The sequence below is a fragment of the Triturus cristatus genome, chromosome 2_1, assembly GCF_964204655.1.
Source record: "Triturus cristatus chromosome 2_1, aTriCri1.1, whole genome shotgun sequence".
NCBI classification, from domain to species: Eukaryota; Metazoa; Chordata; class Amphibia; order Caudata; family Salamandridae; genus Triturus; species Triturus cristatus.
The window spans coordinates 125,907,696-125,921,088 of NC_140581.1; the positions used below are offsets into that span (position 1 = coordinate 125,907,696).

Sequence of the window (13,393 nt, forward strand, 5' to 3'; positions counted from 1 at the left end):
AGATTTTACCTTTTCTTTTCATCTACTATGTTTAAACTCCTTAGATATGGTAAACCCAAAATGCATGTTTTGTGTGGAAGATTAAATCTAATAAATATAGCTATTGCAGACTGCAGTGCAAGTGGAATTGTTATGATACTGCGTGTACCAACAGTACTATTTAAGGTCCTGTGTGTGTGTTTAAAAAAAAAAAAAAAAAAATTTTTTAATCGATGCACTTGGTTCAGTTGAAGCGAACACTACGACTCACTAACACTCCTAACTATGATTTGTAAAGAGGTGATCATGACTGGATACACCGTGCAGTGTGCATCTAGTGATCTGCTAGCCCTTGTGCATGTGTATGTATGTTAACAAGATGAGGTACTGAATTATAGCGATACAAATGTCTAGGACACTCTGTTGTGTTCTACAAATGATAATTCGACAAAAGACAAGGATTGATTGGGTACGGAGACTAAGTATTCAATCACTCAGTGGAAATGGTTTCTGGAATGAAAGGTCAGGGGTTGCATACATGTGGACACTCCATTTCCCGCCCCAGTGAATTTAAATTTACTTTCCTCTATTGGGGCCTAAAAGCAAGGTGGACATGAAGCTGTAGTCCTATTTCATGACTGCATACACGGATAATGTGTGGAACAGTGTGTCTGAGTCTTTGTGTTGATCGGTGTGCCTTGGTACCTGCATATCTGCTGTTTAGTGTACATGGGTGACTGCATGTATACTGGTCTTTGTAGATGCACCTGTAGATCGTTGTCTTTGTGTATGATTGCCTGTTGGTATGGTGGTCTTTATGCCTGGTTATTTGTCGGTCAGATAACCTTTGTGCACGTGTATCCGCATGTATGGTGGTGGTCGTCTATTTGTTTCTTTAGATGTGTGTTATATATGTGGATGGCTCTCTGTAGCTCTGTCAGCATATGTGTGTTCGTCAGTATATGCATGGATACGTTTGTATTAGCATGAATTAAGCAAAAGCGAAGCGTGTGTCGTTATGTATTCAACCTCCCGCCCACATTGTACTTGATTTCATCTCTCGTTTGTTTGTCTCGTTGATTATGCATCTTTCTATTTGGGTGTGCTCCAGTTGTGAGCATTTTGTGTTAATTTTTATGTTGATATCTTTATTAATCTTCATCTTGGTGCCTGAGCCAATGTCTCTGGGCTCATGAACATATTGAATCCAACAGCCTCTACAGGTTTCACTGGACCATTGCTCACTGAGAGTTTGATGGCTGCAGCTAAAAGTGACTTTTTCGGCCATGATTATTACATACATCCATGCATGCTTGTTAGAAGCTACACATAAATATGCTCTAGCTTATGTCAAGCAAAACAGATCAGGTGATGTACTTTAGTCTCCTGGGGGTTGAGTCGTCCAGAATTAAGCCTTAATAAAACCGTGAAAGTCATGCACCACAAGGAAATAGAGGCATACTGAAGATGTGTCTCCAGGGTAAAGACCTCTGATCTTTGCTCCTTAGCAGTATGGCACTGACTAGGCTATAGCCGCATGTATTACACTAGGTAGAATGTTTTAACATGTTTTTTTAATCGAGATCCTGTTTATCTTTCACCTGTTTTGTGAAAATGATGGACGTATGCATCTTACCAAGTGTAGACTGACTGTAGCCTTAAGTATTTTTTAAAAACATATTTTATTGGTTTTCGAGCTCTTTTATATCATATACCAACATGTTACATTTTTACAGCAACCTTATTTCTTTCTTATAACACATTTACATATACACAATACAGTTCCGCTGCAATATGGTTGCACTCATTTGTTCTATAGAATAAGCTTAACAAGTCATATCCCGTTTGGGACAGCAATCCCCATTATTGATAATACCTTTGTCACATTGATACAATAAACAATCCCCAACTCCCCCGTCTCACGTGTGTGTCTGTGTTCTGCGCCTTTTGCATCTTCTTATATATACTCTTGTCAGATCTGTGTGTGCTTATTATACATCTCCCTGTCCATGCACTGTTGACGAAACTTAGGTACCCTTCCGCACTGACAGTGTTACACTCTACTTAGGGTCTTAGACTTCGTCTACTGATTTTATGGCTTCCAGCATTACATCCCATTCCAACGCTATTGGTGTTTTTCGCAGTCCCCCGAGTACTTCTTTACGCAGTGCTGCACTCTCCGCAGCGCCCCATCGCATCATTTCCGTGTGCCATGTCTGCACATCCAGGGGTCTCCGTGACTTCCATCGCATGACTATAGCCTTAAGTTAACTCTCCGATATCTTTCAGATGGAGTCGAGACTGTACTATGAACTTTCACTGTTGCAAAACAAGGCACCCATAACTCTACATGTGGCGAATGCTAGACAGTGAATTATAAATTAAGGTGGATGGAAATCCACCACAAGTAATACAGTCACTCATGTGTAAGGTACTGTCAAAGGTTTCAAAAGTTTAAATCTGGGCTCAGCCCCGGGTAGCTATGAGACAGAGCAGTCAGGCTTAACTTAAAGCAAATGTTCAAAGCATTTAGAATTACCAAAACAGTTACAAAGTCACAAACTCTACACCATAAAATCTCACTTTATAAAAATAGAGAAAAATGTAATAAGAAAATCGGCATGGAACCAAAACTACAAAAAATCCAATAAGGGGAACACGAGAGATGAATTTGTAAAGATTTAAGTGAAAATAGCACCAAAAGCTCAAACTGTCAATAATAGCCCAAGGAAGTGGCAGGCAGGGTCCAGGCAGTGATTTCAGACCAACTGTGATGAAGCCCGAGTCCGATATGCCAAGCAGGTTGGTCCTTGTGAAAGTGTAAAAGTGAAAAAGTTCAGAAAGTCCCACTTTAGAAGGGGTCTCAGTCATTTTATATTTAAAGAAAAGCATTAAAACTTCTTCAGAGTAACTGAGCAGAATGGGGCTCAGTCGTTTCTTCAGAGGTGCAGGGATCATTGAGCGGGTTAAAGCTGAAATCCAAATTCAGTCTGATACTTTTTCTGGTTGGCGCCACTGGAGCTCTAGAGAAAAAGTTTTCTATAGCTTCTAAACTTTCTTCTTGTGCCCAAACATCCACAGAGAGACACTTCTGTACAAATTAGCACCAAATATTCATCATCCTTTACGGCTCTGTTTATTATGCAGCTTGTTTACCGTAGTGCACATTCCCGCTATCCAGCCATGTTGCAGTTCCACCATTCAACCCATTAAGATTGCATATATTCTGTGATTTCTGTTCCACACTATTCGCTTTTAACTTTCTTTTTCTTAATAGTACTTGTCTTTATTTGTTTCCAAGTATTGATTTAAAAAAACATTCGCCCATGGCTGAAAAGCTAAGTTGAAAAGTTTTCTTAAATTTGAAGGATTAAATTGTGTACTGAAGTGATTATATTTTTAGATGGATTGGCAATTGCTGTATTTTCATATATGCTTTTTTGTAAATCAGATAGTTGATCAGTCCTGGCTGCCTAAGGATGTGAAGGTGCCGTACCTGCAAATGCCCTTCAGAGTTAAAGGGAAGTTCAAATTCCTTCCTCCAGTCTCGGTGAAGGTGGTGGGAAGCTACCTGCTCGATACCTGCATCCTGCCGGAGATTAACGTTGATGTTGCAGTTACCATGCCACAGGTGAGTGAGTGACCAGACTGATTTTTCCTTTGCTCTTTAAAATCTTGTCACAACTACTCACCTCTGTCATTTTCTTTCAATTATATCTATGCTTTCTTCCCACTGATTTATCTCTGTACCCTGGATGAGGTTTCAGTCCTCTTTCCTAGTGTTTTCAGGAGAGAAGGCTAGTTTTTTTTTGTATTGTATATTTGTTGGCAAAAAGGAACTGTTAGTGTATGACACCCTTCTGTGTTAGACTCAATTCTAGTGGGTGTGCAAAAGTTCATTTGGATTAAGATCTCAAAAGACCTACACAACCTTTTGTAGAGAGGCTCCTATTAGCACACTGTAAAAATAAAAAATAAAAATCCACATATCACAACTTTTTCAAAGTACACACTCATTCCTTGTCCCTACTCCATCCTTTGGGACACTATGTCTTTGGCTTTAGTAGTGATCCTGAGCGTTACCTTATGGGAACTTCTCCATAGTGCTTCTGTTCTGCTTTAAGGTATTTTCCTGCATATATGGGCAGATTAAGGGGAGTAGGTTAGACTTTGGTGTCTTGGTCCTGCAAGACAGTAATAAATGCTCTCAGACCATACATTTGAGAGCACCCTCGGTTAGATTCTCGTAGCCACCAGAGAAGTGAGTTTAGCTGTATCTTGATGGAGAAAGGGAAAAGGAGCAGATATCGCACACCCCTTCCTCTGGGATGTACACACTGGAAGAAGCGGCTTTTGCAGAACAACAGATATGCCTGTGGACTCGAGGTGAATATTGGGAGCCTACCCTGTATTCACCCTGCCCCCAGGCCCCTAAGATCTGTACACCCACAATAGCTACCTATGATAATCGGCTAATACTATACCCTGACCTAATGTAGGTATGTATGGATTCAAATTTTCTTGATAAAATACAGATATTAGCAAATCGACATAAGAGAGTAAGCTGAATATTTGTGTCAGATAGCACGTAAGTTAGTGAAAATGCTATCCTGCATTTGTTGTCCAGTCGGCTAAGTTGTGTAAAACCACACCGCAAACTTTGTTGGGGCCAATACCTCTGGGCCGCTGCCTTAGTGTCCGTTATCACTGTGGAACGGACATGACTCCTAGGCATGTAGATGGTTCTTTCTCTCTCATTAGGAGAGGATGTGGGTATATTGTGTTTGTTCCGGGAAATGGCAGTTCCCTGGTGAGAGTGCTTTGCGATCCATTAGTGGGTGAGAGCGCCTAATAATCAATTACTACACTAAGTCACTTAGTGAGCTGTTGCTGGTCAAGATGGCATGAAAAGCAATATATGTACGAAAATACAGCATAGAAGACATTAGTAAATAGCTCACGTTGTCACTGGCAGAAATTAAAAAGTGAATTCCATTTCTCAGCTAGAAAACATGCCTGTCAAAACAACATATCCCAAGACAATATACACACAACCAGATATCATTAGTTCCTAAAGGCTCATATCCCTAAGAGTTAGTTAGAATGGGTAATTAGTAAGGCAATACACTCCACGAAACGTATGTTCTGTACAAATGACTTAACAGGTTTCAGCATTAGTAATACGGGAGAGAATAGGGAAAACTCCCCTCCCAAGGAAGTGAAACTATAACTAACAAACAACCATGGCATTATTCTTAGCCATACTTTGATTGCATTTGTTGGGGTTATCGCTGAGGTGTTTTCCTATTGCTGCTTTGCTCAACTAATTTCCTATTATCTCATCTACATAGGAAATTTTCCAAACCAAAGATAACCTTAACCAGCGCTACCATAGGAAGAGAGCCCTGTACTTGGCCCATATTGCCTACCACCTGTCGAAGAAAAAGGTTTTTGGAAGCGTGACCTTCGCTTATATGAATGGCAGCCACCTGAAGCCGATTCTCCTCCTACGTCCTCAAGGTTAGTGTAAAAGGATCAGATTTGCTTTTCTCAGGTCCAAGGCTAGCCTGGAAGCTTGAAAAGGGTGGCACCAAATGATTGTGTGTTACTGCGGATTTCAACTTCTGCTAAAAGATGATCAAGATGCCCAGGAAATGTTCTCTTGGTCTTCATTTGGGCCTTATTTTCAATGGCTTTTTAGTGTGGGCTCTTTGACTTGTTGAAAAGCGAGAGGGTGCCCTGTTTAGAAGTCTGATCTCTTCCGCATAGCCTGGAGTTGAGGGCTCTGTTGTTTAATGTTGTTCTTTAATTGTAATTTAACTATGTGGCAGACATAAGTGGTTGTTTTATACTGGATTTTATTGACCGTCTTAGACTTTTTCTATGTATATTTTGATTGCTCACTTATAGGTTTTTGAATCAGTAAATAGTCTTTAATCTGGAAATCTTGTCCATATAAATAATTCACTTTGAAATGCAACATGCATAAAATAAATGCTGCTTTTGGATGAACTTTAGAATATATAAGTATGATTCGCATTTTTAGGGCCCCGTTTTTTTCACATTTCCTTCTGTATTTATCCACATTTATTTTTTGCTGATTTATATATGTATTAATCCTTATTTATTTTGTGCTTAGTGTAAAAAACTGAAGCTGCCATTGGTATATTTCCAACATTTATTTAGCAACAAATGAATTGAATGTCCAGTGAATTTTAGTCATTCACAGTATAATGCAATCATTTAAACCATCTGTATTGTACATCAGCTTAAACAGCTGTACTGCCGTTGTTACTTAAGCTTCATTAGGAAATCTATTAATTTTTTTTTTTTTAACTTCCTTATCTGTCAATCTGCACTTCTATTGACCTAGCACTCATAATTGACAGTAGTATTGTCGAAAAGAGAACCTATTTTCAGTATTTATCTGCAGTTAAAATCCAATATAGACAGCAAAATATATGGTTTACTGTCTATTTTTCTGTAAAAATCTGTCAAAACTGAAAAATGTGAGCCTTAATTGCATAATGTGTTTCGGCCTTGCAATATTTGTGTGCAAAATGATTGCCCAGTGATTGTGGGTTAAGTGTTCACTGCTCACAGTCCCACTTCATCAAAGTTTGCACCAGATACTGGTTCAGAGCACACAATGTTTCAAAAACAGACGATTTCTTGATTAACCCTATTAATCTAGCAAGTATCCAATGTGATGGTGAGACTTCAAGACATATTCAAGAGGTGCTTAGCTGTCAACAATTTTTGCTTCTTCTAGTCGATTTTCCAGAGAAGGAATGTTCCTCCAGACTGTAGCAGAATATTATTCTTCCTGTGTAAATATATGAAAGGTATCATTGCTTTCAACCCATGGGTACTTCCTAGTAGTTTTTTCTTTCTGTGCAACACAGTTGTTTATACAACATTGATTCATTGAGCACATTTCATAATGTAGTTATGATGGATTTTTAGAGGATCAAAGAATCTTTACTCCTTGGTCGCCCTTTTTCCACAGTTCAGAATTCGCTGTGTGGCCCTAATAAAGTCATGTGACTGTTCCTTTATGTCATGGTAGGTAGGGCATGTCTGAAATATTCTTGCTTTATAGAAGGTTCTGAAGTTTGAGCCATATTGTCCCTCTGTAAACTTGATCTTCGCCTGGAAATCGTGACCATCTCCTTTCTCCTGAATGTACTAGGTAAAGATGAGAAATTGCTGACAGTGCGTCTCTATGCCTGCCCCCCTCCTGGATTCTTTAAAAGCAGTCGTTTCCACCCTAGTAAAAACAATGTGAGAACAGCTTGGTTTCTGGAAAAGGCATCTGCTGAGGAAGGTAGGTGTCAGTGTGTTGTGCTCTGCTATAGTATTGTGTCTGACCTAGAGGCTTTCTTCATTAATCTGATTGTACATATATAAATATCCGATAATACAGTATTGACCATTTTATATAGTTTATGCTACAAATTGGATTATTTTGGTGCTTTCATAATGACTTAATTGTAAGAAACTAAAAAAAACAAAAAGCAGTTTTCTACTCATCAACCAGACTTTCTCCTTCTGCAAAAAAGATTGACCATATTACTCCTGACCTACATGTCTTCGTACAAATGGCAGGATCATTTTCAAAATTTACTGCCTAATCCACAAGGCCATCCTCAGAAATCCATACAAAGCCAACTTGATCCACATCTTGAGTGGTGAAAGAGACCTAAGAACAGTCATTACTCTTATAAGTACAACTTAAATTTTTTTTTGTGGTCGGAGTCTATCTTTCACCGGAGCGGCTGCCTCTATGTGGAACTATTACTCCTCCATTGTGGAAACTCACCCTAATCTGCGCCTTCAGAGAACACTTAAAATCCCATCTCTTCAGACAATACTAAAGCCAGAGTATTTCGCCCAGATCTGGTCACTTTTATGCACCGAATTATTATTACAATGCTCTCTGTCTTGGTTCTTATGTTCTGTCTTTTCCTCTTCTATCCTCACTGAGTCCTTATGTTCTGTCTTTTCCTCTTCTATCCTCACTGTGTCCTGATTATTGATCTTTGGGTTTGAATGCAGACTTATGTTTTATTTAATGCACTGATTTACCTAGAGGGACTTTTGAGATGTAAAATAGTTTCCGACATATAGAAGGAAGAGAGATACACCAAATAGCCAGTTGCATTAGATGAGGGAGTGAGAAATACTTTATTTTTTATTTTTCCAATATCTTAACAAATACCAAAGGGAGAGATTCTGTTATGGGTGGAGGTGATGCCCTTTATGTTTATTTTCAAGAATGATGTTAAATTTACTTGATAAAGCACAGCAAATCAAACCGGAAGGTGTAATTTGGCACTTGGCCTCCTCCACATCTCATCCGCCCATTAAAACAGCCAGGTATTTAGTAGTTTTTTTTAATTGAGTTAAGTCGATACAGCTTGGGAGATGGCCAGGAAGCTGGTTCCATGCCACGGGGCAGTATAAGAGAAAACTTGATCCTCACGCTTGAGGCCAGAATGAGGAGAATGGACACACATGCTTTGTCACTTGAACTCGGCTTGCGAGGGAGGCAGTAATAACCTAGTTTATCCTTCCGGTACAAAGGAGATTTGCCTAGTAGGGCATTGTGGGCAAGGCAGCATATCTTGAAAAAGATAAGCTTTCTCACCGGCACCTAGTGGAGGGTCCTGAGAATAGGGGCTGAAGGGGAGCCAACTGGGCTATTACAGAATGGGTGCGGTTCCGTATTTTGTACCACTTGGAATTTGGTCAGGGGGTGGGTACCAATGGCAGCCATGAGCAATGCATTGCAATAGTCCATTATTAGTGACTGGACCTGCATTCTCCTTTCCGAAGCAGGAAGCCCGGGAAAGACTTTCCTTAGAAAGCACATGGCGGCAATATGCAACCCTCTTGTAACTGCCACTTGACTTTTCATGGATAGTTCATTATCAGTTAATAAGCCCAGATTTTTTGCTGACTGGCAGGGGGCAGCGCCCAGTTCCCTGGGCCCCCAGTCGGAAGACCAAAGCTGCTGTGCATTGCCAAGGAGCAAGATCTCCATCTTCTTGTTGTTTAGCTGAAGACAGTTCCTGGACATACAACCTGCAGTGTTCCTCATACAGTCTTGAAAATGGTGCTTTCACTGTCCAGTTTCATAGGAATGATCAGCTGAGAAACGTCGGCATAGGAAATAACTTCGAAGCCATACGATTTCACAATCTGGACTAAAGGGGCAGTGTAGATATTAAATAAGACTAGCTTTGAGGAAGCCCTTTGATCAGAGGGAAAGGCCGAGATTTAAAGGGACCCGTAGTAATAATTTGTGTTCGATAAATTAAAAAGTCAGCCAACCACTGCAGGACGGTGCCTTAAACACTGATCTCATGCAGTCTGTTCATCAGCACTGCATGAGAAACTGTGTCAAAAGCTGCAAATAGATCCAGCAGCACAAGCATGGCAGAATCACGGGCGTCCAAGGAGAGACTGATGGAATCTGTGAAAGCCACCAGAGCAGTCTCCGTGCTGAAGGCTGCTCTGAATCCCGATTGAGAGGAATCTAGAATCACATGGTCCTCCAAAAATGCCACCAGCTGTTTGTTCACATACCTTTAAATAATTTTTCCAACTAAAGGGAGAAGTGACACCGGGCGATAGTTGGTCAGATTTTTGGGATCAGCGTCAGGTTTTTTAATTATAGGTACCACAAAAGTTTTCTTCCAGGCGCACAGAAGTTTTGTGGACTCCAACGAAAGATGAAATAAAGATAGAATGATAGGCACAAGCACCGTGTATAAGGTGAACACCATCCTAGTGAGACATACATTCACTGGGGAGCCTGATTTAACGTTGGTCAGGAGTGCAAACCTATCTTATATTGAAAAACACATATTATGAGGTGGTACTGCCAGGACTTTCTGATAAGAGCATGATATTCCGCTTGAGCAGATTTGAAAGCGACTTTGTCGTTCAAAGGTTTTGAACGACGCCAACGTCTTTCTAGTTTTGTGCAATTCGACTTCAACCGACTTGAGTCACTGGTAAATCAGGGGGCATGCAGGCTTGAGGAGGTCTGTTTGCAAACCTTTACGAGAGCAATGTTATCTAAAACTGTAGACCAAGTACAATCATGGTTTTCTAAGGTTTCATCAATGTCAAACTTCTGAGTCTTTTATCCCCATGAGACTTCAGTGGAAAAATTCCCAGGGGGATTTTAGAACATGCTCTATAGGTCTTGTCATCCACGATATCCGACTGCTTGGTTGCATCGGACAAGGTTATCTGAAACGTAATCAAATAATGGTCTAAGTAAGGAAAAGAGGGTCAATACAGGCCGCAAACCTGAGAGTTTGTGAAAAACCAGTCTAAAGTATGACCCATAATATGCGTTGGGCCTCTAATGCACTGGCCCAGATGCAATGCTTCCAAATCTTCCATTAGACAGTCAACCTCCAGTTTAAGGACGTCTTCACCATGGACATTTTAATCTCCTAACAGAAGAAAAATTACTTGGAAGAAAATGTACATGGGGCGATGTGTTCATTCAAAAAGTGGCTGAAGCCTTTTTTTGGGCCAGCGGGGCGATATATTAAAGCACCCTTCCAAAGCGGCTCTATTGGTGGTTCTAGTTTAAATAGCCACATTTCCACCCAATTCTCAATAAAAGATTCAATAATACGGACCTTGACGGAATTACAAAAGGCAATAGTGACGACTCCACCAGTTCTGGACTCCCAGTCCAGTCTCACCAGTAGGTAGTTGTCCCACTGAGCCAAAGGTATGCAAGGAAGGGCGAAGGCACTTCATCAAGTTTCTGTAAAAAAACAGAAATCAGGGGAAAGGGATGTCAACAGGTCCCAGACTTGTGTTGTATGCTTTGGTAATGACCGGATATTGCAGTATTTCCCTGAGATAGAGGGCTGAATTGGGGTTGCCAAACACCCTGCCTAAGGTTAGGTGACTGTAAGCGGGTCACACAGAGGACACGAGCACTGGAGGTTATGGTGAAGTGTTTTATTGAAGGTTCACAACAAACGGCTGTAGTCTGTTCTCCCTCGGTGGTGGGACGTCCGGGTCGGGGTCGTGGTCGTGGTCCTCGTGGGCTAGCGTCCCTCTTCTTCCTAGCGCCTGGCTGCTGGTATGGAGGGCTCTCGCCGCGCCAAAGTAAACAAAGAAGGAGAGGTGGCTGTTAGGAACGAGTTCTGAGTACCACGATAGGTAAGGGAGGGAAGTGAGGGTAACACACGGTGATAGGGTGCACTTCAATAACCGGTCGTGAAGGGGGTGAGTGAAAGGGAGGACGTGCAGCTCTAGGTACGGCGGTAAGCGGCAGCCTTCAGTGGTGCTCTCTCCTCTCCCGCCTCCCGACCCAACCCGTGAAGCGATCCCGTACCTGGGATAGCCACGCACCTCCTCCTGGGGCGTGGCTCGGCGGAGCGTGAATGCCGCGGTCTCCTGCCTCCGGCCTCCGTTCCTCCTCGCGTCCTCTGCTTTTCTTCGGTCCTTCGCTTCGCTCTTTCTCTCCGTCCTCCTCCTGTTCACCGTCGTGCTCTGGCTCCTTCCGTCCTCCGGTGTCGTCACACGCCATGGTCTTGCCTTCCTGGGTTCTTATTGGGGACCGGCTGTCCACGGTGGAGTAGAGGGCGGGGCTATCCTGGAAGGCGTCCCAATTAAAGGTACAGCGTCCCGTGCTAGAGCCGTCTGAAGCCTCTGTCGGCCACGGGTCGTCCTGAGGGACACAAAACAAGTCATTGGTCAGTTCCGGAGGGGACCACCATTCTCCTCCGTCGAGCACGGAGTTCGGGTGGTCCCCGTGACAGTGACCAAAGTAGATTGGGTTTTAGTTGAGGAAATAAGTGATTGGTCGTCTGCAGGGGACACCCAAGGAGTAGAGCCCATACAGCAGAGAATGACCCTACTGGTCCACTTAGGTCTGTCTGTCAGAGCCTGGCAAATTGTTGCCGATTGTGCGCAAGGATGCTGCGGAACAGCCAATCCTGTCGTGTTCTTATTTTTTGTATCTGAGGGCCATTGATCCTGGCGACTGTCGGGTGCAGACGGGCTTCCCTTAGGCGTGTCTGCGCTATCATCTGGCTGAAATAGAGCAGCTGAGATGAGCTCTAGACCGCCAACCAATCAGGGAGTGTGGCAGTAGCCAATTGGAGACGACCTGCCTAAACCGCCCTTTCTACTCTAACAGAAAACTGAGGCGGACTGAAGGGGTTCTACCAAAAGGTGAGCAGGTATTGTTAACCGTGCAGAATAGCCTAGTGAATTCAACACAAAATACCCCCTCCCCCCACAATACAAGCATTGGTAACAATGGCTCACATTCGACAGTAGCGTTGCAATGCCAGACCTATACATTATTTCATTTATTTGCTGCTTCCCTTTTAAAAATCCACTATCATTGTTATATATTTTTCTGATTCTAACATTTTCTACGGTTTAGTCACTTCTAGTCCTTCTGCTCGTCTTGGCTTGGAATGCCATAGCCCTCCGTGCTGCGTTGAGCTTAGTAATGCTATAGCCCTCTTCTATTTATGGTGTTGGAATTCTAAATCTCCCTCCTAATCATTGCTGCTTGTCGTTTAGGAATTTTAAAGCTCCCTGCTGCTTGTGTTTTAGGAGTTCTAAACCTTCCAACTGCTCATGGGCCTGGAATTGTGAAGCTCTTTGCTGCTTATGGTTTAGGATTTATAAGGCTCCCTGTTGCAAACGTATTTTAGTAATTCTTAGTCATAATCATGAATATCAGGGCTGCTTGCTGTGTTGGGATTCTAAATCTGTCCGGTGCTGCCTACTGCTTTGTATTTATGATGCTGCTAGAAACATTTGTTTGTTAACCTTGACTTCATCCAACCCCTTGGGTAGCTGGTATCACCCGATCTTTGTGTAAGGCTTTACTAGCACAGTACCTTACTATAAATAATTTCACCACTTAGGAACCACTGAGCCTCCGACACCTCACTACAATAACTCGCTGCTCACCGACACAGTCCTGGAATCTCATCTGCATTTCCTGTCCAGTGCCAGTGCCGACTTCCCTGGCATGAAAGATGGCATCTCCATTCTGAAAGTGTGGCTGCACCAGCGAGAATTAGACAAGGTAAGGAGTAATGGGTACATGATTGTTTTCTGCCCCTCGCTTCTTCCATAGAAGTGACTTTTATTGCATGTCATTATAGTGTGATTCCAGAAAAAGTGAGTTTTTGTAGAGTTAGTAATGATTTCTGGTGATTGTATACATTCCCACCAGGGCAGTTCAGTACTGTTTTATTTAATTTGCTCAGACTTTAATGAATATGTGTGTGGTAAAGCAAGACAATCCAATAGATGTAAGGATATAGATAGAGCTAACACCTCTCACCCCACCTTTATTGACAACAGTTTGTATAGCAAATAAGAATAGTTGATGGGGCAAATATCACTA

General features: G+C 42.0%; 1 protein-coding gene across 1 annotated transcript in view; it reads left to right on the forward strand.

Moving 5' to 3' along the window:
• Positions 1-13,393, forward strand: part of NOL6 (nucleolar protein 6) — a 530,178-nt gene that overhangs the window by 68,297 nt on the left and 448,488 nt on the right. Inside the window, exons 4-7 of the mRNA XM_085628873.1 lie at positions 3,431-3,610; positions 5,331-5,499; positions 7,172-7,306; positions 12,906-13,069. Of these exons, the coding sequence (XP_085484999.1) occupies positions 3,431-3,610; positions 5,331-5,499; positions 7,172-7,306; positions 12,906-13,069 (648 nt within the window). The remainder of the gene's footprint in view (positions 1-3,430; positions 3,611-5,330; positions 5,500-7,171; positions 7,307-12,905; positions 13,070-13,393) is intronic.